General features: G+C 42.7%; 1 protein-coding gene across 8 annotated transcripts in view; it reads left to right on the forward strand.

Moving 5' to 3' along the window:
- TFAP2B (transcription factor AP-2 beta) overlaps positions 1–8,514 on the forward strand; it is a 30,272-nt gene extending 21,758 nt beyond the window's left edge. For 3 of the 8 annotated variants that reach the window (XM_045498511.1, XM_045498514.1, XM_045498516.1), the window contains 3 exons: positions 599–740; positions 3,585–3,844; positions 4,919–8,514. In XM_045498511.1, the coding sequence (XP_045354467.1) occupies positions 599–740; positions 3,585–3,844; positions 4,919–4,980 (464 nt within the window). In that variant the 3' untranslated portion in view covers positions 4,981–8,514. Of the gene's footprint in view, positions 1–598; positions 741–3,584 lie in introns of all 8 variants that reach the window. The other 5 variants (XM_045498512.1, XM_045498513.1, XM_045498509.1 and 2 more) reach the window with 4 other exon arrangements.
- Positions 8,515–23,023: the final 14,509 nt, after the last annotated feature.

Raw genomic sequence — 23,023 nt, forward strand, 5'->3', positions numbered from 1 at the left:
TCAGGGAACTGACAAAGAATACATATTTCATTGTTGGACAGAAACACTCATTCCTTATATGTTTCTTTAATATATGTGGACATGTTCACACGTGGAATTGTTTGTATATATTTGTTATTAATAAGATATTTTTTCCTAATGCAATTATAGGAAATACAAAAGATAACACAAAAGATAGGAATACTTTTAAACTTTACTTAAAGCAGGTATAACAGGTGCTTTTTAAAAAGGGAAGGGGGAAATCTGGCTTGAATGTCTAGCCAACTGTCTAGGTGCAATTGTAAGGTGGCTCCTGAATATATCTGCCCTTAAGTGAAAGCATGGTGTGTAGGAGACCCAAAGCTTTTCAGGGGATGTCTAGCTAGGACTTGGCTAAAAGGATCATCAGAGAGAGGCTGGAAAGAGCAGCAGGAGCAAAGTTTATTCCATCAACTTTATGGCTTGAGAATCCTTTTTATCTGGGCATCAGTCTCACCTTTGCTTTTGCCCCCAACAGCTGGCCTCTTCTATAAATAACAACAGTTGACCAGGGACCGTCTCCTGTCCTAGATGATCAGGGACTAGGTGCTGATTATTACCTCTACTCTCGTCTTTTCAGGAGAAGCTGTTCACTTAGCTCGGGATTTTGGGTATATTTGCGAAACAGAGTTTCCTGCTAAAGCTGTTTCTGAGTATTTGAACCGGCAGCACACAGACCCCAGTGACCTGCACTCCCGAAAGAATATGCTGCTCGCTACAAAGTGAGTATCCCAGACCCTCAGCCCTCCTTTCTGACTCCCACCCTGCTGCTTCCCCTTGCTTGGGAGGACAATGCAGACCTCATTTGTGGGGCTGGGAAGCAACTCAGTGGTCCAAGTAGCTTTTGCAGCCCGTGGATTGCTGGCTAGGATGCCCTCCCAGCTCCACCCTCTCTCTTCTCCGCCCACCCCCCCCTCAAGTTGATTAAGGGCTGTGGGTTTGTCTTGATCTCCTCTATTACCAAGTTTCTGGGGGAGAATGGCTTTATTATGATGAATCCAGGCTTTTTACAGTTCTTATCCCCAACCCTGGGGATCCCAGGCAGGACTTTTCTGGGTCTTTCCTGGATCCAGATCTTCCCTGGATCCCTAGGTGCACATTTCTTCCTGGTTTCACATCTCCCGTCATAGGCACACTCAGGATGTCTATATGTCACCCACGTGTACCCATCTCCACCGCAGCTCTAATTATTCTCTTTCCAACGTTGCTGTTTGGCATCTTCCACAGACGTAAAATTTACTACAATTCCAGAGGGGAAAATAGTAAATCTCTGGCTAAATTTAGGTCTAGAGCTCATTTGAACTTTTACAGTGGGTTTTCTATTTATTTGATTTACTCCTGTCTTTGGCTTCGGTGTCATATTGTTGGTGTTTTATGGCCGGCTCAGGCCTGCAGTGGGCGGCGCTGTGCGCGTCCGCACGTTTCTCTCCAAGGCTCGGCCCAAACAGCGGCGCTCATTTATTTAGTGCTGGAGGACGCAGTTTGTTCCGTTGACAGCGTAATTTAAAGAAATATATGGAAGGCTGAAAAATCATTTGCTCAAATTTGTCCAGATGTTTTTGAGACGTGATTGGAATTTGATTGCCCCTTTCCGCAGGGTCAAAAAATATTAATGTCCCAGAACTTTAATTGCTTACAGACCCTGCTTTGGGCTTTGAAGATTTAGAATGTTTGACTCTGAGCATTTGTTCCCCCCAGTTCAGAATTTCTTTTTTGGCACTTTGGTAATGAGTACAAACTTAAGGACAGACTTTAACCATCTCTTTCTATGATCAAAACTTGGCTCTCGTCCTGTTTTTCAAAGTTTTTCTTCTGATGTACCAGCTAGCAGTATAATGGATCTGTTGCCCTCCTACCCCTTGCCCTGCTGTCTGGTGGTGGGGGACCTGTTGGTGCTTTATAAAAGAGTAAATGTACTTTGGGGGAAAATAAAATTAAAGTGTATAAATTAGATAATAGGATTTCACCCACCAACTCTTATTTCCCGAAGGAATCCTTGTAACTTCCTCCACCCCATCACTCCTTGAAGCCCTGTGGCTTCACTTAGGACAGCACTTCTTAACCTGGGGTGAGTATCAGAATCATCTGGGGAGCTTTTCCAAGGTATTTACTTGTGGACCTAGCCCCAGGCCCTCTGAATTGGAATCATGGGGTAGAGGCATGGGTACATGCATCCGAGCCCCACAGGTGCTTCTGAGGTGCCTAAGAACTGCCCTATTTACTTCAGCACCGTCAGCACAGTAGCCTATTTCTTCCTGGTTGTGAGGATGTAGGTGTGCATTTTGAATGGAGTAACCAGTAGAGAGAGGGTAGAGAGATGCCTGTCAGTATTATCTAACCACCAGCCTTCAAACTAAAACCTTTTCACCTGCTGCAGGTGGGGGTGGGGGACGTAGTCTCTGTCTTGTTTAGCCATTACTCTTCCTGAGAGTAATCCCCCTGGCAAAGGATGCCCCAGGGTCACTGATGAGGGCCTCTGGGTAACTGTCTTGTTTACCTGTTGGCCAGGCCACGTGTTGCCAGGCCTCAGGCCACACTGGAGGTGAGGGTGGGGGGTGGGGAGGGACTGGGACTGGAGTTGTATAGATCCATGGACTGGTGGAAGCAGGTTGACAGGAGAAGTTTGCCAGTCTGTGAAAGGTCGTGGCCTTTGGGATGCCATGCCATTGGACCTTCTGGGCTAAAACCATCCTATATTAAGCCTCTTGTCCACCTCCTATATTAAAATTTTCTCAAATAAGCTCAATTCGTAGGCACACAGGATTTCTAAGGCTGAGAGTTTCCTCTAAATTGTAGTTGCCCTGAGGAAATAAAAACCTTCAACAAATAAAAGTCTACCCTCCCCAGTGTCTTACCCATCTACCTGTAGGTTTTATTTAAACAATGTAGGAATCCTTTTATATTGACAACAATCCTGTTGTACAAAGATTTTCAGTAGCCTGTACTTAAAAGAAAGGGAAAGGGGGGAAAATACCTTCCTTCCCAAATACTGCAGGTAAACAGATTTTTGCTTTGAATGGAATCAGCATTCTGTCCTGGAATAAACAGTTGCTTGCCCTGGGCCATGCAAGTCTCTGGCAATCTGCTTCTGTGCCAGGGACGGGCTTGTGGTTTAGGGGCCTAAATCTTTCAGGGCTTTTTGAGTCTGATCATCAAGAGGTTAGAGAGGCAGAGGAGAGAAGGGGGAAAGGGCTTAAAAAAAAAATCTGCCAGGTAAGAGCCAAAAATGACTGAATAGTAAAGATCAAACGCTAAAGCCTAGCGGATTTCCCAAGCAGGGTTTAGGCGGTCCTGGAATGAAGGAGGAAAGACTGGATGTGGGGAGAAAGGCAAGGCTTTGGGCTGTAAGGGGTGCATAACTTCCCCACCCCCGCTTTCCTTCTCGTCCCAGCTGCTCTAGAAGGGAGAGTGCCGTGAAGGGAAACAGAGCGGAATCGTCCGCATTAGCCTCGCTCTCCGGCTCTATGGTGACCCGGCGCCTCTGGGCTAGTGTGCGCGTCTCCTTTCTAATGCCAATGACAACGACACCGATAGTGATTTTTTATTCCTCTCCCACCTCTTTGCAGGCAACTTTGTAAAGAATTTACGGATCTGCTGGCGCAGGACCGGACGCCAATCGGGAACAGCAGACCTAGCCCTATCCTGGAGCCGGGGATCCAGAGCTGCCTCACGCACTTCAGCCTCATCACGCACGGCTTCGGAGCCCCGGCCATTTGCGCCGCACTCACGGCCCTGCAGAACTATCTCACCGAGGCGCTCAAAGGCATGGACAAGATGTTCTTGAACAACACCACCACTAACAGGCACACGTCTGGGGAAGGCCCAGGTAGTAAAACTGGCGACAAGGAGGAGAAACACAGGAAATGAAAAATTAAAAAAAAAAAAAAAAAAAAAAAAGAAAGAAAGAAAGAAAGAAAAATGTTTTAAATACAAAAGGAAAACAGAAAAAAATTTAATTTTAGCTTTAAAATGTTGGATTGGCTTTGGAAGAATTAATTATATTAGGTAGAATACACATACAATCAAATTTTAAAAAAAGAGCTAAATAACTTTAAAAAAAAAAAAAACTGAGGCTTACAACGGAGCAACAATATCGGTTCTCAGTGTCTATTTCAAGATACACTTGGAGACAAACGTCCGGATTTTCCACTTCGGTTCTTTCGAGCTTAGTAGTACTGATAATAAAAGAAAACCATGATTTTCCCCCTTTGGAAAAATAAACATAAGACTAAACATGAGAAAACGCTAACTTATTGGAAGAAAATCGGAGAAACATTGTTGGTGTCAGTGCTTTGAGAGTTGGTTGACTGAGACGCACGAACTTTTTAATTTTTAATATTTTTTTAGGAAACTCTCGCAGTCCCCGCCCTTCCCCCTCACCTCACCCCTCTCCCAACCACCCTTTTCTATGTTGCCCTCCCTCCCTCAAGCTGTCACGGGAATTTTCCGGGATGAACATGAGTGTGGTTAGCCCCTTTGCGTTTGCCCCTCGGTTACCCCCGCCCCGCCCTGCGCCCTGCGTTGTTAACTCACCGGTGCCCAGCTCCCGTTGGCACCCTTCGGGGAGGGCGAGGGCGGGCGGGGCGGGAGGCCCGCCGTGGTGCCGGCGGTGGCTGCCGCTTGTGCGGGCCCGCCGAGCAGAGAGGCTCCTGCGGCTGAGGAAAATCCGGATCAATAAGTTGATTCAGACTCATCATCAGTTCCTTTCAGAAATGTTACTAATTCCCAGCCTTGCCAGCACCTGCATACAGAGAATCTTGCATTTGTTATGTTTGTGTCATCTACCAATTTTAAGAACAATAGTAAAAAAAAAAAAAAAAAGCACAATATGAATACGTTGATTAGTATGTAATTCCTTCGGAGGGGTATGTACCATTTCATTCTCTTCTGTTTTCCAAAGCTTTGCCCGCATGGTTTATGAGCTTCTTCAAAGAGGACTTGGGCTTCCTACACAATCTATAAGGTACAGAGAAAAAAAAAAATCCGATCCTTTTTTAATCAAAGCCTGTGTGTCAGAATTCTGCAGGTGCACTTCTTTAAAGAAGCTCAAAGGGAATAATTTAGAAAGTGGCCAATAAGAAATTGAAGCAGCTTTGAGTCTAGTTGCTAACAGATACCTCAACACGGAATTCCAGGGGAGGGGGGAGCTGAAAATGAATTTTAGGGGAGAAAAGTAAGGATTCGTGGAGTCCAATATTTTAGCAATATTGCCCTGCCTTTGAAATAGATTCCATTTCCTTGGGCTCTTTGGTGATTGCTGTTTTAGCGGGTAAGGAAGCAGCTTTTCGAGTGGTCCTGGGCAAGAGGGTGGTGCAAGCTTCGTGTTTCAGCAACAATTGTTTTCTACAAGATGCTTTCTGAATGAGGCATCACCGCCCCCCCAAGACGTGCACTCGTTTTGGCATATGATGGCAAAATAATGAATGCAAAGTGAAAGGAGATGTATTTCAGCTTTGAATTTTACCTTCTGTATACCCTGGGACTATTCCCAGTGGATAAAGTTTCATGCATTTACTGTGTCTCATTCTGGCAGCCCAGCTCCTTTCTTGGGCTTCATCTGGGCATTATCGTGAAAATAAATCTGGAACCTATTGTCTCCACTCTCCCAAAAGCAATGGGGAAATCCACCCCCAGTAGTCTAAATTTAGTGTTGATACACGCACCTCTTTATACAAAGTAGACCTTAGGACCTTTGCAACATCCCTGGAAGTTAAAGATCCAGATGTCTGTTCTTCAGGATTCACAGAATCCTCTGGGACTCTCAGTTCTGCCGCCCCAAAGGGCTTTGGCCTTGGGGGGGGGGGTAGGTTGGAGGATTGGGCTTTAGGCACCTGCTGAGAGCTTTGCGCTGACACTTTCATGGGGAAGGGAGTTAGGGAGCAGGTTTTAGGTCACCTGGAAGGTCCAAGCAACGGTTACTGTCACTCCCCAGCCCAACTACCGCTAGCTCCTTTGGGGACCTCTGGGTGTGCAGGGCTCAGCCCCAGACCGGTGAAATACAAAGGCCGGGAACTAACCCCTATGGAGGGTGTAGACACTCCATCTCTCCCCAGCTCAGAAGCCTGCGCCTTTGTCCGAGGGCCTGGCCGCTTGCATTATATGTATTCTGGTTGCAAAAGGCCAGGAGAAACCACACTGAAAACCATCGTCTCCTTTCCTTGCAGGGCAACGCGCCCCACGCGTGTGACGTTCGAGAGACGCGATGGACGCGCCTTGCTCTTACTGTGCAGGTCCTGAGAGCGTGTGGGCCACTGACGCCCAGTCGTGTTGAGGACATAGAATCAGCCGCTGGAGGGGCCGCGGGCCGCGCGGGCCCTTTTCGCTCTCGGTCTCACCCTAAGGGCTAAGGCGACCGAGAAAGCCCCATTCTCCAGTAGGTAATGGGGCGGCGCCACGCGGGCAGCAGGCGGGGAGGGGTCTCAGCGCTGCCTTTGCCCTTTGCTACCAGCGGCCGCTCCGGGCACTTGCTCCCCGGAGGCAAGTGGCCTAGAAATGTCCAGGGAATCGGAAGCTTCCCCCGCCTTTGCCAGGATGAAAACTCTCCCCCTCCTCACGCTCCTAAAGGCGGGTGATGGGATAGGAATTGTGCTATTTGGCTATGCAGGCCCCCTTCAACTCCCTTCACCCTCATTTGTGTGTTCCTCCGTGCCCCCGCTAACTAGAGCCCCTTGCGCGCCTCCCCTGCCCCCCTCCCCGCGTGGAGAGAGCTCACTGCCCCCTCTCCCTCCCTCCCTTCTCCTTTTTAGGTACGACCCCCACCCCTTTGCTTTCGTTAGCCAGGCCCGCTACGTTTATCTGATAATTGAGTTATTAAAAGATTTGGTTTCCTTGGGCCCATAAATCAATAAACAGTAGGATTAACGCAAGAGTTTGCCTTTTAAGTCAAGGGAAACGTTTAAAACAAGCTCTTCTGAGCTTTGTTTTCAAACCAAACAGGTGAGTTGCAGCTCTTCCTCCACCCCTGCACTCTTTAGACAGCCGCGTGCCCCCCTCCCAAACGCTCAGTCCCAAACCAACATAGCTAAAGATAGAAAAAAGGAGTCAGGATGTGGCAGCGTTGCCTTCACACTTTCCACTCTGCAAGTTCCTTTGGAGGTTCCAGAGGTCGCCTGACCATTCTCTGTCCGACCCGGCCTCCCCTTACAGGTATTATGGGTCTCGGGAGAAGCAAAACAAAACAAACAAAAACAAAAACAAAACAAAACAAACAAAAAAAACGGCGGGGGAGCTGTCCAGGAAAGTATTCCACCATCAAAACGATCTTTAATTTTTCCCCTAAACTGGGAAAGTAACTTTCTCTCACCACCCCCACCCCCAAAATCATCTTCCATTTTCTTTCCTTCTCTCTGGCTCCACATCCTTAGCTTTCTCCACCCCCACATAAAGAACCGAAGAGGCTTTCAAAGACCTGGCTGTTTTATTTTCTTTGGCCAAGGAAACCACTTTCTCTCAAGCAATTATTTCATATCCTATGAAAACTTTGGTTGAATGGAAAACCTGAAGCCTCGGACTTATCTACACACTGTTCCTCTGGTACAAAGCCTTACTTAAAAGGGCAACTCCTTCTTACTTAGAGTGTTTATAGAGAATTTGTCATCACATCTGATATCCTGTATGCATAATACATTATGTGGAAAGGAAATAATAACCTTAAACCATCTGATGTTGCCTCAAGAGCCCAAACAGTGTTTCCCCTCCTGTGCCAATATATGTTAAATTATCGGGGTAAAAAAGAGAAAGAAAGAAAGAAAGAAAGAAGAGTAAGAAGAAATATCAAAATTCATTTTTGTTTTCTTTCAAAAGGTGGAATGAACACTATTCTTTAAATGCCAAAATTGACTCCACTGTTGAGTTGGTCTCTAATTCACTAACATTGTTTTTGCCACACAATCGAGAAATATCAATCTATTGGCTCTTCAGAAGAAGAGCTCTGGAGGGTATCCATGTTAAGTTTGTATATATTTATTTATGCTTAATTTAATGGGAATGTGTAAATATGGCAAGTAGTTTGGGATTATTTATCTGTGAATCTATACCTCTGTGAATGGGTGGTTAAAAAAAAAAGTAAAAAAAAAAAAACCCAAAAAAATAGCTTGCCCCTAGGTAGAATCCTATCTGAATTTTTCTGTTCTTTATAGACGAGCTGTTATGGTAATGGGTAGAAATTGGTTTATTGTCCAGTGTTGATCTGATTTACACAAATAAAAAGACTGTTGTGTTTTTGTTGTGTTTTCATCTTCAGTTTCTTGAATATGGACATTGTTTAATTCTACAGACAGAAAAAGTATAGCCAAGAATTTTTTTTTCTTTTTGTCCCCTCTCACTTGAAACACAGGCAATGTTTTCGTTACAGCATAAAATACAATAAATTTTGCTTCTTAGAAAAACTGACACTTTGTTTTCACTAGGAGGTGTTTTTTATTTTCTTAATTCCAAGTTGACACTCTTCTCTCTTATTTCGAACTAGATTTGCAATAAAAGCTCATGTTAACTGCATCTCTTGGTTTATTTTGCCCTTTAAAAAATGAGGCGTCAAATTTACTTCCCAGGCAACTAAAACACTCTGTGTCCCAGTAACTAAAGGGCTCTGGTTACAAGTCAAAGATGATGCTCCCCTCCCACTGCTAATGGGATAGCATTCTGGCATGGTGTTCCTTGGAGGAAATGGCGCAGGAGATGCCCACAGGGCCAGGTATGGGCTCCTGCACCCGACACCTTGGGATTTGGAGGAGTTAACTGTCTTATTTCAGGATTGAACCCAACCCTGACCTCACCAGCTGTGCAAAGCCCTCCATAAACAAATGAGGAACAGCTCCTTTGACCCAGAGGAGGAAAAAGGCATAGTTGTCTTAGGAAGTTAGTTCTTACCTTGGGCTCAGAGGCTGCCTAGAGAAGCCAGAGTTTTTCTCATTTGGGTTAATGGGCTGCAGCCCAGCCCTAATGGGCTGCAGTGATCAAACATCTTCTCAATCTGTATTTCATCCCAAGGCTAGGGTGTCTTCCCTAAGGCAAGGAACGTAAAGTCATCCAAGATGTTACACAGTCTGGACAAGTCACTGTTTCTCTTTGGACCTCAAGGTCTTTATCTGAAAAATGTGGGTCTCCTAGGGTCCTTTCCAACATCAATATTGCCTAGTTTAATTACAAAAAGCAGAAACAGTAATGTGTATATACATTTAAGGATAATCAGCAAAGTCAAATCTTGGTAACTCCAGATTATAAGAGTACTTAGCATATAGTTGGTGCTCAGTTAATTAATTAATAATATGCCTCCCATATCAATTTTCTGTTTTTCAGGTGAATCATTCCCAGTTGGACTTCCCTATAGGGAAAGACAGAAGGGACAATGGATCTGCTTTATGTGAGATTTTCCACTTCTTGCCTTCCTTATTAACTAAAGAAAGGTGGGGAGGGTATCATGGCTAGAACTATAAATGACTAAATCAAGACCCCCCCCCCCCAAAAGGAAGGGAAGTAGAAGGATGGAAAGAATTGCAAGGGAAATGTGATTAAGAGGGCATGCAATCCATTTATCTATAATGAAAATAGGTGTATGTATTTGTCTCTGGCTCAACTATATTACAGAGTTTCCTTTTCATTTGCTTTTTGGAGAGCGAGAGCTTGGTTACCACTGGGATTATACAAAGTGGGTGGTGAGTAATTTCCCTTTCCTATAGCAAATTTTCCTACAGAAGTGTTACCTCCAACTCTGGAGAAACAGACCTGCCTGCCATCTATTATCCTATAGGTAAATTCCAAACCCCGCCCCCCCCTTCCTACCACCATTTGACAAGGAGAGTATGTATCCCAGACAATCATCTTTGCTAGGTTAAACCCAGGATCTTGAATGTCTCAAATGCGAGAAAAGAATTAGAAGGCATGGAAGGAAGAACTGGAAAAAGAAGGAAAGGAGTAGGAAGCCTGAGACGGCCTTGTCTAACAAAATGGCCTTGTCACAGCTTCCCACTCCCTTTGTTACTGTTTTACCAAGCTGCGGAGGGAGTATGGAAAGCCGCAGCTGGAACCGCTAGGTCCTGGCTCCTGACCACAAGCCCAGCACAGGGACCCTAGGTAACTTGGAGAAAGTGTCCCTGTCCACCCCACCCCTCCCTGCCTGCCAGGAGGCAGCCAGCCCATTTGAGCGGCTTAGAGTGCCCCAGAAGCCCACCTGCCCGCCGGTATTAGAGGCTTAAGGGCCCTGATTAAAAATAATGCTAGGAGGAAGAAGATTACTTTTTTATGAGGCCACATTCTTTTCCTTCGTTTGCAAATAACAGCCCCGTGGGGTCCCTGCCCTGGGACCCGGGGGCAGCCAGAGCTTAGAGCCACTAGACAGATGCTGGCCCGAAGGGACGTGTCCCTTCCCGAGGCCGCTCACGACTCCCGACGCAAGCTGCCTTCCATGCTTGGACTTTGAGGGCGGTTGTCTGTCATGTAGAAGCCTCAGAAATTAAACGCGCAGCTCACAAGTCCATTAATTTTAGCTTCCCATTAATCTATTTATAAGTGAGCCAGCGCTGGCTCTATAAATACAGTCCTATAAAATTGAACTCCTTCCCATAAATCTTCCAAGTTGTTTATTTACATGTATTCCCTCGCCATCTAACGAGCCTCGTTTAAACTGGGGGAAGATTCAGGCTGACTTGACCCGCGATGGGGTGTGCTTCTCCGCCCGCCCCAGCTTCCTCGCTGGAATTGTGGGCTCCCGGGGAAGGAAGGAAACGCATGGAGACGGAGGGGGTGGGGTGGAAAAAGGAAGGCGAAAACTCATTTTTCCTTCTTGACTTTGTTTCCTTGTTTCTATCCCAAATTCACGCTCTCCATATTTCCCATCACAAGCTCCACGTTGATTTATATCGTCATAAACAGCATTCTTGAGACTATAGCTTCTTTTATAGCTTGGGGTGAGCTCCTTTTTCACTTCCCTAGCAGCCACTACTTTTAAATCAGGGCTCATAAATAACCCCGTCGCTTCTTTAGGATGAGGTCAGTCAAACGTCTCCTCCGGTCCACTTTCTTGCTTGGATCCCTCCGTGCCCTCCCCCAGCTCACTCTAGTTGGCACACTCCCACCGCCTTTCAGGCACGTTTGCAGAACGCAGCCGCGCACAGCAACGTGGAGGCTGGGCACCACCAGCGCGGTGACACTGACACCCCAGCAAGGTGTCTGCGTAAGCCTGTACCACGCGTGCGCCGCTCCTGCCTCCGCCGAGCCCACGCACACAGAGCGGCTGGCCGAGTCTAGGCACGCTCTCCCGGTGGCAGGGCAGCGCGTCAAGAAGCGCGCACGCGCGATTGCACGCGCACGCGCCGCGGCGCCCCAGGGTGCGACTCCAGCCCCAGCTTCTGCCCGGGACAGGGCACAAGCTTGAAAAGGTTTTTGCTGTGAGCCTTTGGAACCGAGGCACCGAGTTTGGAAAATCGGCTGCAGTGTGGGCAACGGTGTGTGTGTGTGTGTCTTTACGTTCATATGGAGGGAGCAGTTTTGTCACAGAAGTTCAATACGTTCCACGTTGGTCACAAGCTATCAAGGTCAGGCGGCGATTTTTGCCCACCTGTTTGAAACTTATTGGTTCTCACCACCCTGCTTCTTTTCGCTTTTTCTCTGCTGTCTGAAGGGCTGCATCCTTCTGGAACTGATTCAGGCGAGAGGCGTCCAGACCCGAGTAGGGGTCACACCTGCTGCTGGGAGAGGCCTCTGCATAAAAATGCTCTTTAAAATTTTTAAAAAGCAGTACAATAGCCAATGGACTTAGCAAAGCGTGACTTGCCCAGACCGCACGGAGGGCAGCTCCAGCAGTCATCTGTGACTCACCCACCAGCTAACGTCCTGGACGTGCCTGTTAGTGGAGATATTAGCCAACATTTCTAGGATGTGGCTGTCGGATGTCATTAGCCAATGCACTTAGCTGGAAGGGGTGTGTGTGTGTGTGTGTGTGCATGGCCACGGATTATAAGTGTAGAAAACTTTTGGGAGATCAGTATGCCCTCCGTAACAGTCAAATGTTGCTTCTTGTAGGGAAATTTATCAAATGACCAGAGAAAAGCTGGCACAAAAACAGTGGGGTATAGAGACATGGGAAGGGGAGCTTCTTTGGGAAGGAGACTGGGCCTGAGAATCTTTCTGGGGTGGAAACTTGACCCAGGTAGGACCTGTATACTATGTAGACTGAAGTGAAGGAGGATCAAGTCAACCTAATGAGTTCTAGTGCTCACTATGTGAACCATCGAGTCCTGAGCGCTAGAGCCTGGCATCCAACTGCTCAGTTAGAGCCTGGGCAGCTTGGGAACACCTGATTACAGAAGGGCTGGTGGCTGTTCAAGTGGGAAAAGCAAGTGCGACCCTAATCTGAGTTTCCAAGGATAGGATTTTAGAGAGTTTCTACACAGCGGTGGTTTTTACTGCTGAAATGTCGACCATTCTAGGTTTGGAGAGGGGCCAGGAGGGGTTATACAAAATGGCTGGGAAAATCACAGTCAAGACAAAGAAAACAAGCATAAAACTCATCCAAACCTCAGTGTTCTATCAGCACCACTACCACAACCCCCCACCCCCAAAATGAAGGAGAAGGAGAAACAGAAGAAGAATCATCAGCAGCCAGCGCTTTGAGATCAAAGTATTAATCTTGGACCAGGATGGATTTTGTGTAAATGTTAGCTAACTTTATAAATGATTCTGCAAGGAAACTAGGTGAGAGACCTTTCTTGGGGGGGGCGGGGTAGGGTGGGTTACAGTTAAGACTATTTATAGACACACACACTATTACAATATGGGAATTTCCCAAGAACTGGACTAAAGAAAACAGCCTAAACAAAACAACATTTACCAATGTGAATTTTCTTTGCCATGAGAGTCCCATGTGTTGGAAAGATTTAATCTCATGTCTTAGGTTTAGGGATGTTGTTTTCAAGATAGAATTTTTTGGTCAGAGATTCCTAAAGATAGGACACTTCCAAAAGTTAAGGCAGAAGCCAATTTATTTTCAATGTGTTGCTTCACACACTTACCCTTTTGTTGTTTTTAAGAAGCAGGGGGCACAGGCCCAAGCCCCATCAACAAAATAGGCTCACTGAGTGATTCATTCACTTTTATGTTCAATGTAAATATTCTTTTCTTTTTCAAAAAATAAGGGCCTTTGGGGCACCTGGGTGGCTCAGTCAGTTGAGTCTCCGACTTCGGCTCAGGTCATGATCTCACAGTTTGAGCCTTGCATTGGACTCTCTCCTGTCAGAGCAGAGACTGCTTCTGATCCTCTGTCCCTGTCTCTCTACCCCTCCCCTACTTGGGATCTCTCTCTCAAAAATAAAAAAAAAATAGAAAAAATAAGGCCCCTTCAAGACAATGGGGCCAATTAATACAAAGAAGGATCAAGCTGATCTGGGTCTCTGTGACCTTTTACCCTTCTTCTAATCCTCAATAGTGAACATCTGTGTTTGGTGGCCAATGTCTGAAAGTAATAAAGACAATTAGAACATTTTATTTTTTCTTGGGGGAGAGGGGTTTGGTTGTCAGTGTGAAGAGGTAAAAACCTTGTCTATGACACTGTTTTGCAGGATAAAACAAGGGGAAATATCAGCCACTAGGCCTTACTGCTCGATAGGCCCTGAGGAAGTGAGCATAGTAATTACCGAAACTGAAGTTATAGGTAATTCATATTTCTCCTTTGTTTCTCAGTCTGTGGGCAATTTTTTATTTTTAAAAATTTTTAAAGTTTATTTATTTATTTTGAGAGAGACAGAAACAGTGTGAGTCAGGGAGGGGCAGAGAGAGAGAAAAGAGAGAATCTCAAGCAGGCTCCACAATGTCAGCACAGGGCTGATGCGGGGCTCGAACCCACGAGCCAAGAGATCATGACCTGAGCCGAAACCAAGAATTAGACACTTAACTGACTGAGGCACCCAGGTGCTCCTGTGGGCAATTTTTAAAGATAATCCTATCGTTTGTCAACTTAGCATGAAAAGAAAATAATGTCCACCTGTCTCTAGCCTTGTTCTGAGTTTACTTCCAGTTGTGAGCACAGTTCAGTTAGGTTCCTGAATGTATACATGCTCCCTCTCCCACCCTTTTTGTGAAGACTCTTCTCTCTCTTCCACCTAACAACAAACTAGCATAAAACCAAACCCAAACAACTCGACAGAACACAAACATCCGCCACATGTTAATTAGTTGAAAAGCATTTTAGCTTTTGGTGTGTAAAACTGTGAAATCCACCAATCTTGAGGCCATTAGACAGGTCAGAAAGTTCTGAAAGAATAAGGTATTCTAGAGATAATCAGTTAGAGAAATTTATCTCCAAACAGATGTCAGCGGTGAAAGCAGGTGTTGGTTTTCTTTGTATGAGCTGTCCTCTTGGCATTCTGCTGTGGGTTTTTGATGATCTAAAGGTTGCTTCCTATGAAAGACATATATCTGATCTTGAAGGAGCAAACTTTTTATAGCATCCATGCGTGAAACTACATCACAGTTTAAAACTCTTGGGTGAAGTTGAAGTTCAAAAGTGACTATATTATAGAGTATATTATATATAGACTATTATATATTATATGTCATATACGTGTCTCCTGGAAGCTCAGTTGCAGTGAAACTTTTTTTAAATGGAGATCATTTGGAAACATTTTTAATGTTCTAAAATTTGTAAAAGGGTGTGTATTTAAGAACCGGAACATGGAACTTTAAAATGAGGGTAGAGTTTTCCTGCATGGCTTCTCTGCATATCATCACTCTGATGTGTACGCAGAAACATGAGTTTGTGGTTGAATTGTTCTACATTTAATCACATATGTGCATAGGCACACACAGAAGACTGTTTTCATTCACCATTTCTCCTTGATGTTAAACATGTGTTGGGAATTTTGGAACTCTGGCTTCTCTAGATCGTATTTGTGACTTTGTTCTTACACATGCAGTTTAGAAACCTACAAGGTGATAACTAGGTTATTCTTCCTCTCTCTTTTTTTTTTGCCATTAATAACTCCGTCCTTCTTCCTTTTCTCTCCCCCACTGGTTTCACCCCTCCCCAGCATTCTGTCAAGCAATAGGCTGTAAAATAGTTATCCAGACCAGCAGCCAGGCAAGTGCCGTTTGAGAGTAATTTCTGCCCCAAGCATTTAGCCCAGGGCAAAGCAAGCGTGCTCTCTAACTGATCAACCTGGATATTTCATTATTCATTAATTTACTGTTTAACCAAATCCCACTCATTATCAGAGGCAACGCTTGGCAGAGCCCAGCGAACAGTAGCAGTTGGTGTCAGGCGTGGAGAATTGGCCCATTTGATCCTGGGCTGTTTTATTATTCAACACCACTGACTGAGAAAAAGGTCCATGAATAATAAAGAGCCAAAGCGTGTTTGAACTGAGAAGCATGACACAGCCTTACAAAACAGCAGTTAGAAAATTAAAGGCAAGGTGGCCCAGACTTTGCATTTTTTATCTTGGCTGTGGGCACAGACATTTATATCCCTACATTGTTTTCAGTGATTTTTTTTTTTTTTAAGTCCTTAAGACAGAGGCATTGGTTTCAGTCAGCCTCACCCTTTCAAAACAGACCATTGAAGAACTCAGGAGCAAACTTACACAGCAAGAAACAAACATGCCTCCAGATGGGAACTTGAAAATGTAATTTCTAACCTTATAATCAGTTAAGTCCTTTGTGGCCTTTCCCAGCTATGGGGAAGATTTGGGTGATTTTAATTCTCCTTTGGACCTGCCATGATTCATACCCTGGTTAGTTTAATAATATAATTCGTGATGCTGATCAAACACATATTAAATTCCTTTTCTGTCCAACTGGTTCCTTGACAAGACTTTGGTTCCATGAGTACCTGGCCACAAAGATCACATAGGAAGGGTGTTAGAGATCCTATAGGTGATATCTAAACTCTTGTTCATATGGGAGAAGGGCCTATGAAATATATAGGGATGAAAGGAAGAGTTTATGCTCCCTCAGAAGCACCCTTTTTGAGCTTACAGAGGCAGTAGTGGTCAAGAATTCTTTCAGGCTCTGTTAGGTCTGTAAATGCACAGTTGAATGCACTTGTTGGATCCATTGGTGGTGGCTTAAAAGTATAACTGCCTTTCTCACTACCTGTCCTGTCATACATGTAATCCTTTTTACTCATTGATTTATAGTCTTTGGAAAAGCATGATGAGATCTAAAACAGTCATGATTATAGTAGCTTTTCTATAGTATAGTAGACTAGTAGCCCCTTCACTTCACCCACACACAGCCATTCTTATGCAGTGAAATAGAGCACAGGGGGTGTGGCTCTTCCATTTAGATGAGCAATAGCTGCGTAGGAAAAAGTTTCTTGAGATGCGTAAAGTCCATGGTGCTAAGATGACACATAAAAGACTATCCAAAGATGTTGATGGTGAGTCACACTTCGAGTGATTTTTTTTCTTCTTTAACATTAGAATCAGTAAACAAAGTTTGAAAACACTAGGGGGAGGCTTGGCTTTTTCTTTCCTCAGGATATTCTCTTGCCTGCCTGGGATGCATTTGGGAACTGTTGTTAATATGTTGGATTTAAAGTAGGACAGAATGTTAACATGGAAAAAGTTCTTTTAACATCATCAACCTGAACAATTCATTTTACAGATGTTTAGAGAATGACTCATCCAATCTTATGTATGTAGCTCCTGGTGGAATCACAATTAGTTCCAAAGTATTTTTCTGGTATAGGAGGTCTTAGGACTTTGGTTTTTTTTTTTTTTTTTTTTTTTCCTAGATGAGATTGTTGAATTTTTTCTACATGAATTCTAGTACTTTTGAAGAAGAGGCCTTAAAAACATTCTGATCCCATACAACTGAGATATGGTATTTTGAAGAACACATCTCTTACAATAGATGTTCTTTTGGTATTGCAATTTTTGCCATTATTTATAAGAAGAGGGTGAAAATTGTTCTTCCAACTTAGTTGGGATTGGAGGGTCAGGATAATAAGATAAAGAACGACATTGTTTTCCTTCCTAATGTGGTGGACTGGTTGTTCACTTTTAAATGAAAGTGACGTAAGTGTGAACATGATTGAAACTTATGACAAAGTTAATGCCTTGACTTCTCAGATCATACCAGCTCTTGTTAAATCATAAAACCACACACCCTTCAGTATGACCACATATAAAGGCCTCCCCAAGTGAAGAAATTAGGCAATATCAGGCAATTCATCCACTTGAGAATCACAAGTTTCCTGTTCTCCCTTTTCTTTTTTTTTTTTTTTTTAACGTTTATTTATTTTTGAGACAGAGAGAGACAGAGCATGAACAGGGGAGGGGCAGAGAGAGAGGGAGACACAGAATCTGAAACAGGCTCCAGGCTCTGAGCTGTCAGCACAGAGCCTGACATGGGGCTCAAACTCACGACCGTGAGATCATGACCTGAGCCGAAGTCGGATGCTTAACCGACCAAGCCACCCAGGCGCCCCTCTCCCTTTTCTTTCTTGAGATATTGAATCTTACTCTCTAGTGAATTGTGTTTAGGACACTTAAGACTCACTGATGCCCCTTTAGGTCCTTGGCATTTAGAATTTCAGAGGGTCTGGAAAAGCAGTGTATGGCAGGAGCTGGTCTTCATAGTCCCTGAAGAGGAGACCCTGTTTGAAATTTGGAAACAGAAGAAATCTTAGCGTTTTTCTGGGCTCAATGGATCATAGGGATAAACAGGCCTGGTATAAATATCACCTTATCTAAGAAAAATTTCTTTCCTAACTCCTTTACCTCCTGTTATAGTCTTCAGCTTCTCTTCCCATGGTTGTTGATGCTGGCTGCACATTAAAGTCACCTAGAGAGAGTTTTTAAAAATACTGATGTCCAAGCTCCACCCCCTGATGTATTTGATCTGAGATACTGGCATTGCTTCAGAAGATCTCCAGGTGATTCTAATGTTCAACTAGGATAACAAATCAATGCTTTATGTTCTCAGAGAACTTTCCTCAAAATATGGCACCTACCACATTGTCTTATTATAAAAGTTTCTCTCTGCCCACCTTATATTATAGTTTTTAAGTGTAAAGACCATGTAATCAACTTACATAAAACATGGTATACAGTAGTTGCTAAATCATCCAATAGATTTTATTAGGCAGTTATTAAGTTGTAGGATTTGAGGATAAATCAGTAACAAGATAGATCTGGTCTTTTACTTTGTGAAATTTACAGTCTTTTGTTCTTGAAGGCAAGTATGTTGATTCCACATTTGTGAATCTCTCTAGGATTAGCTGATAGCTGGCCAAGAGACATCTTAGTACAGCAGGTTATTGTTGGGTGCCTCCTATGTGCTAGCCATTATGCTAGGTCCTGGCTACATTACAGTAGATGAGCCAGGCTGTGGAGGCTCTTAGTTTAGGCACACTGTTGTATATTCTCTTTATATTGGCCCGTCTTGTGTGTCCTAAACTCTGTATACCTGTAAGATTTTCACTTACCTATATAATGAACCTCAGATTTTTAAAATCTAAAAGAATTCTACAAATTGCTAAAATACCTATGGTTTCAATCCCTAATGCTGCACTGTAGGTGGTAAATAGAATGAGTAGGTGTTTGCATCAATTTCCTTTACTGTAGTTTTGCTCCAAGCCAGGACATAGTATATTTTTCAGATAATAATGAATTTGAACTTTATATCTGGATATCTTAATATGGTATGCCTCATCAACATTTCCTTCTAAATCAAAGGAAAGCATAATTATGTAGATAAAATATTTGTATTTGCATTTATGCAAATGATTCATTTATGAGGTATTTTCATTAATTTAAGTAACAACATTTAATTTGGGTTTGCAACAAGTCTGAGATGTAAGATAGGTACTAAAACACCTCTCTTTGTTTTACAGGTAGGAAACTTAAGCTCAGGTTGAGAAACCAAGCTCACCTTGCAGGAATGTGGCAGAGTGTAAGTTCCATGCTCTTTCTATCATTCCATACTGCCATACTTAAGGTAAGCATGTATCCATACATGCAACAGAAGTGCACAAATACTTTTTTATAGTATTTAAAATGCAAAAACAATGAAGCTAGCATATATGTATAATAGCATGATATATATTTTAATAGCTTACTAATTTACATCAACTGGACAAAAATGTGCATACATTTGTAAGAAGTTTGAACTACAGAATATTTTAAAAGGATGCAGCATTACCTCTTTCAAGTATATAGAAGTGGACCTGCAATAATTAAATCTTCCTTTTAGAAGTCCTTAGCGTGCTAACTTTGATTAATACATAAGATTGCTTTGTAATTATACTCTCAATTATTTGTATGTAAATGGGTGCTCCCTGAGTGCTTGAGGATACTGAAAACAGTGTATTCTCCTAAACAGTTTATATACTCTCTCTGTAATCTTTATTTACACTAGCAATTTGTTCAGCAAGTCTTTTCTCTATTGATATGATAAAGACAAACTTCACTTAGCCAGATCTTTGTTAGATCAGAAATTCTGATTTAAGTGAGTCTGAATTAATGAGGTTTTACTTTATTTGCAATGTAATAAGTTTTCTACCACTTATCCGCCTTTACATACATGTATAACCTTATTAATGTTTTTATACATTTAAAAATATTCTCAGAGTTAATGACTTGATTTATCAATGAACCTGAGATGTTTCAAATTATTTTATCGCTTCTTAGTATAGATTTGCCTTAGTCCATCTGTAGTAGTGGAGGAAAAATTCTGTTTCCTTAAGTCCTTTTATGAGGGTGCCAAAAGGTATAAAAATATGAAGCCATTTAATAGCCAGCCTCTTTGAAAGTACCAAGCACACACAGTGTGCATGCTAAGTTTAATCATACTGATGGATTTACATGTAATGTCTCAATTCCAGACGCCCTCATTAGTGCAGTCAATCTTGAAGTTCTCCCCGGTGAGTGAGGGGTGAAGGTGACTTCAACACCCTGTGAGAAGTTGGCGGGATGTTGCCAACACCCAGAAAAAGACAGTGGGAAAAAGCTCTACCATATGAGGCTATAATCCTAGCTGTGGTCAATGTGTTGAAAGCTTTATATTTCCTGACCACAGGATCTTTCTATAAAATGAACAGGGAGGAGGGATATTCCCAGGATTAGCCAGCTGGCTATTTCTATATGCTTATTAAAATTTCTGGAAGAAATGGTGGTGCCTTTTAACTCTTTAAAAATATATCTGCTTGGGAAATCATAAGCTTCTCCCTCATCCAAACTATTTAGTACAAGAGGATTGGATAAAATAGCTTCAAACTTAAATTTTGCAGCAAAAAAAAAAAAATGAGAATATAGAAAATGGTGGTAAAAACAGCAGTAGTAGCAGAAGCAGGGAGAGAATCCAGATGTCACCTTCATAGGAAATCTTTTTCTGCTCTAAGGACCCGCAGGTCAGGCTTTTTAATTTTGGACAAAACACAGTTTCATTCTGTCCCATGCAGGGTACAGGGATAGCCTCATCTTTTAGAGGCTGCATTTGGAACCTGCTGCCTCTTTGTATTCAATATCCACATGCTATTCCTCTAGCTTGCTGAGCGAATCCCTGCACAATAGTGGCATTAAGGAAAGCAAAGCACAGGCAATGCATTTGGCTCTTTCTTTGGGAAGAAAACAAGCAACTTAACACTTAACATTCATTAAAAGACACTGGGTCATCATGTATACTATTGAAGTAGCAGGAGAGTTGAGTCCATTGTATAGGAAGTCCTCAGAGTTTTTAGTCAGAACTGTGTGACCAAGGGGTATTCTATGTTATAGTTCTTCCTCTTCCTCTTCCTCCTTCTCCTTCTCTTCCTCCTCTTTTCTCCCTCTTCTGCTCCTCCTTCTTCTTTGAGAGAGACTTAGTAAATAAAGCCAAGATGTGCTCTCCCTCTCCCTTTCTTTCCCTTCCTCCCCAACTTTATATATAGATATAAATATACATGAAAATAGATACATAGATACAGGTATATAAAATGCTCTTCTCCATTTCATTCTTCCTCTTCTCCGTTAAATAGAATCACTGAGCTAACTAAATCTTCATTTTCAGTTGTAGGGATCCCAACATATACATAGAGGAAACCCAATGTACTCTTAGTATCTTGAAATTTTTTTATTCCAGTTGAGACACTTTTTCTTCTAACCTTCAGAACCAATGCATAACCATGGCTATTAGATTGGGACTTTAAACAAACTCAAAGACAAATCTTCTGTTGAAAAGAATAATGAAAACAATAGTTATGTTTGTTTAGCTTTTTACACTTTATAGTGGGCCTTCACATATTCTGTTTTACTCGATCTCACCCAATTTCTCTGAAATATTATGGAACTCATAGACTTGGTTGAATAAAGGGAGTTTGGAAAGTTAATACGTTTGTCCAGTAACAAGGAATGAAGAGACTCTCAGCTGATTCTTCGGAAGTCTTCTAACTGGCAACAGATATCCTGCTACACTAGAGTCCTCTAAATTGTAACAGAAAATACACACATAAATTTGACTATAAAAATTTAGGTGAAGAGTGAAATAATGAATTAGATGACTTGTAAGTATATGTGTGTGTGTGTTTGCAGTTATCTAGTCCCTAAGGCGGGCGTTGTATGTTGGGTCAAGAGTAGAAGTACAGGAGAAAAAGAGGCACTGATTTTTGAGAAATATCTTTGCTTTTTGGCATGTAACCATTACAAGTTTGGAGCATAGGAAGACAAAGAGTAGATTAAATGATTATCCAGGGAAGGAGTGAATGATGGGTAGAAAGGAAAGCAAGATAGAAAGAAAGAAGAAATAAAGAATGGATTAAGGAACGGGCAAGTGAAATGGCTACTAATGCCATTGTTCTTTCTTACAAAAGTCTGGATATTTAAGACCCTAAAATGTTAAGTGTACATTAGAGTTAGTCAGACATTTATTACGACTGACATGAGAGAAGTCTTCCTTCTTCCTACGTACCTCTTCTACTCGATTTTTGATGCCGGAAATTTTCTTTTTTCTTTTTAAAAAAATTTTTTAATGTTTATTTATTTTTGAGACACAGAGAGACAGAGCATGAACGGGGGAGGGTCAGAGAGAGAGAGACACACAGAATCTGAAACAGGCTCCAGGCTCTGAGCTGTCAGCACAGAGCCCGACACGGGGCTCGAACTCACGGACCACGAGATCATGACCTGAGCCGAAGTCAGCTGCTTAACTGACTGAGCCACCCAGGCGCCCCTGCCATAAATTTTCTTAACAAAGTTTTTCAATTCTCTATTATAAATTAAAGATTTTAAAACAAATACACCGGTAAAACAGTTCATAGAATGAGTGGTTTTTAATCAAAGTATAAAGGATGATTTCAACTTATTTACTGTTTGGATGCAGGAGTATTCTCTTTTTTTATGTTTATTTTGGGGGAGAAAGAGAGAGTGTGTGAGTGAGGGAGGGTCGGAGAGAGAGAGAGAGAGAGAGAGAGAGAGGGGGGGGGATCTGAAGCAGCTGTATGCTGAGAGCCAAGAGCCTGATGTGGGCCTCTAACTCAGGAACCACGAGATCATGACCCGAACTGAAGTCGGACACTTAACACTTAAACTACTGAGCCACCCAGATGCCCCTAGGAGAAGTATTCTTAATAATATATTCTTTGTGCCTTGGACAATGAGATAGAGCTGTCGTTGAACTGAAAAATAAATGGAGAAAGTCAGTGGAGACTCGTCACATATCAGTGGAGAAACCTGGTTAGCACCATCTTAAACCAGTGCTATGTGCCTCCTAATGTGATACACTTAGAAATGTCATTTACATTGTCACTATGCCTTTTGACATCCAGCAAAAAAAAAATGTGCATAATCTGAATTTGATAACAAGGAAACATCATATAAATCCAAATGTATGGGTCATATAAGAAGTGGTATGTGCTCTTCAAAAGTATCAGTGTCATGAAAGATAAGGAATGACCAAGGACCTCTTTCAGATTGGAGAAGACTAAAGAGACATGCAACCAAATGCAAATTATGATCCCATATTAGGATGTGGATCAAAGAAAAATTTGCTACAAGGATTTATTGAGGAAACTGATGAAATATAAACATGGTTACTG

The sequence above is a fragment of the Leopardus geoffroyi genome, chromosome B2, assembly GCF_018350155.1.
Source record: "Leopardus geoffroyi isolate Oge1 chromosome B2, O.geoffroyi_Oge1_pat1.0, whole genome shotgun sequence".
NCBI classification, from domain to species: Eukaryota; Metazoa; Chordata; class Mammalia; order Carnivora; family Felidae; genus Leopardus; species Leopardus geoffroyi.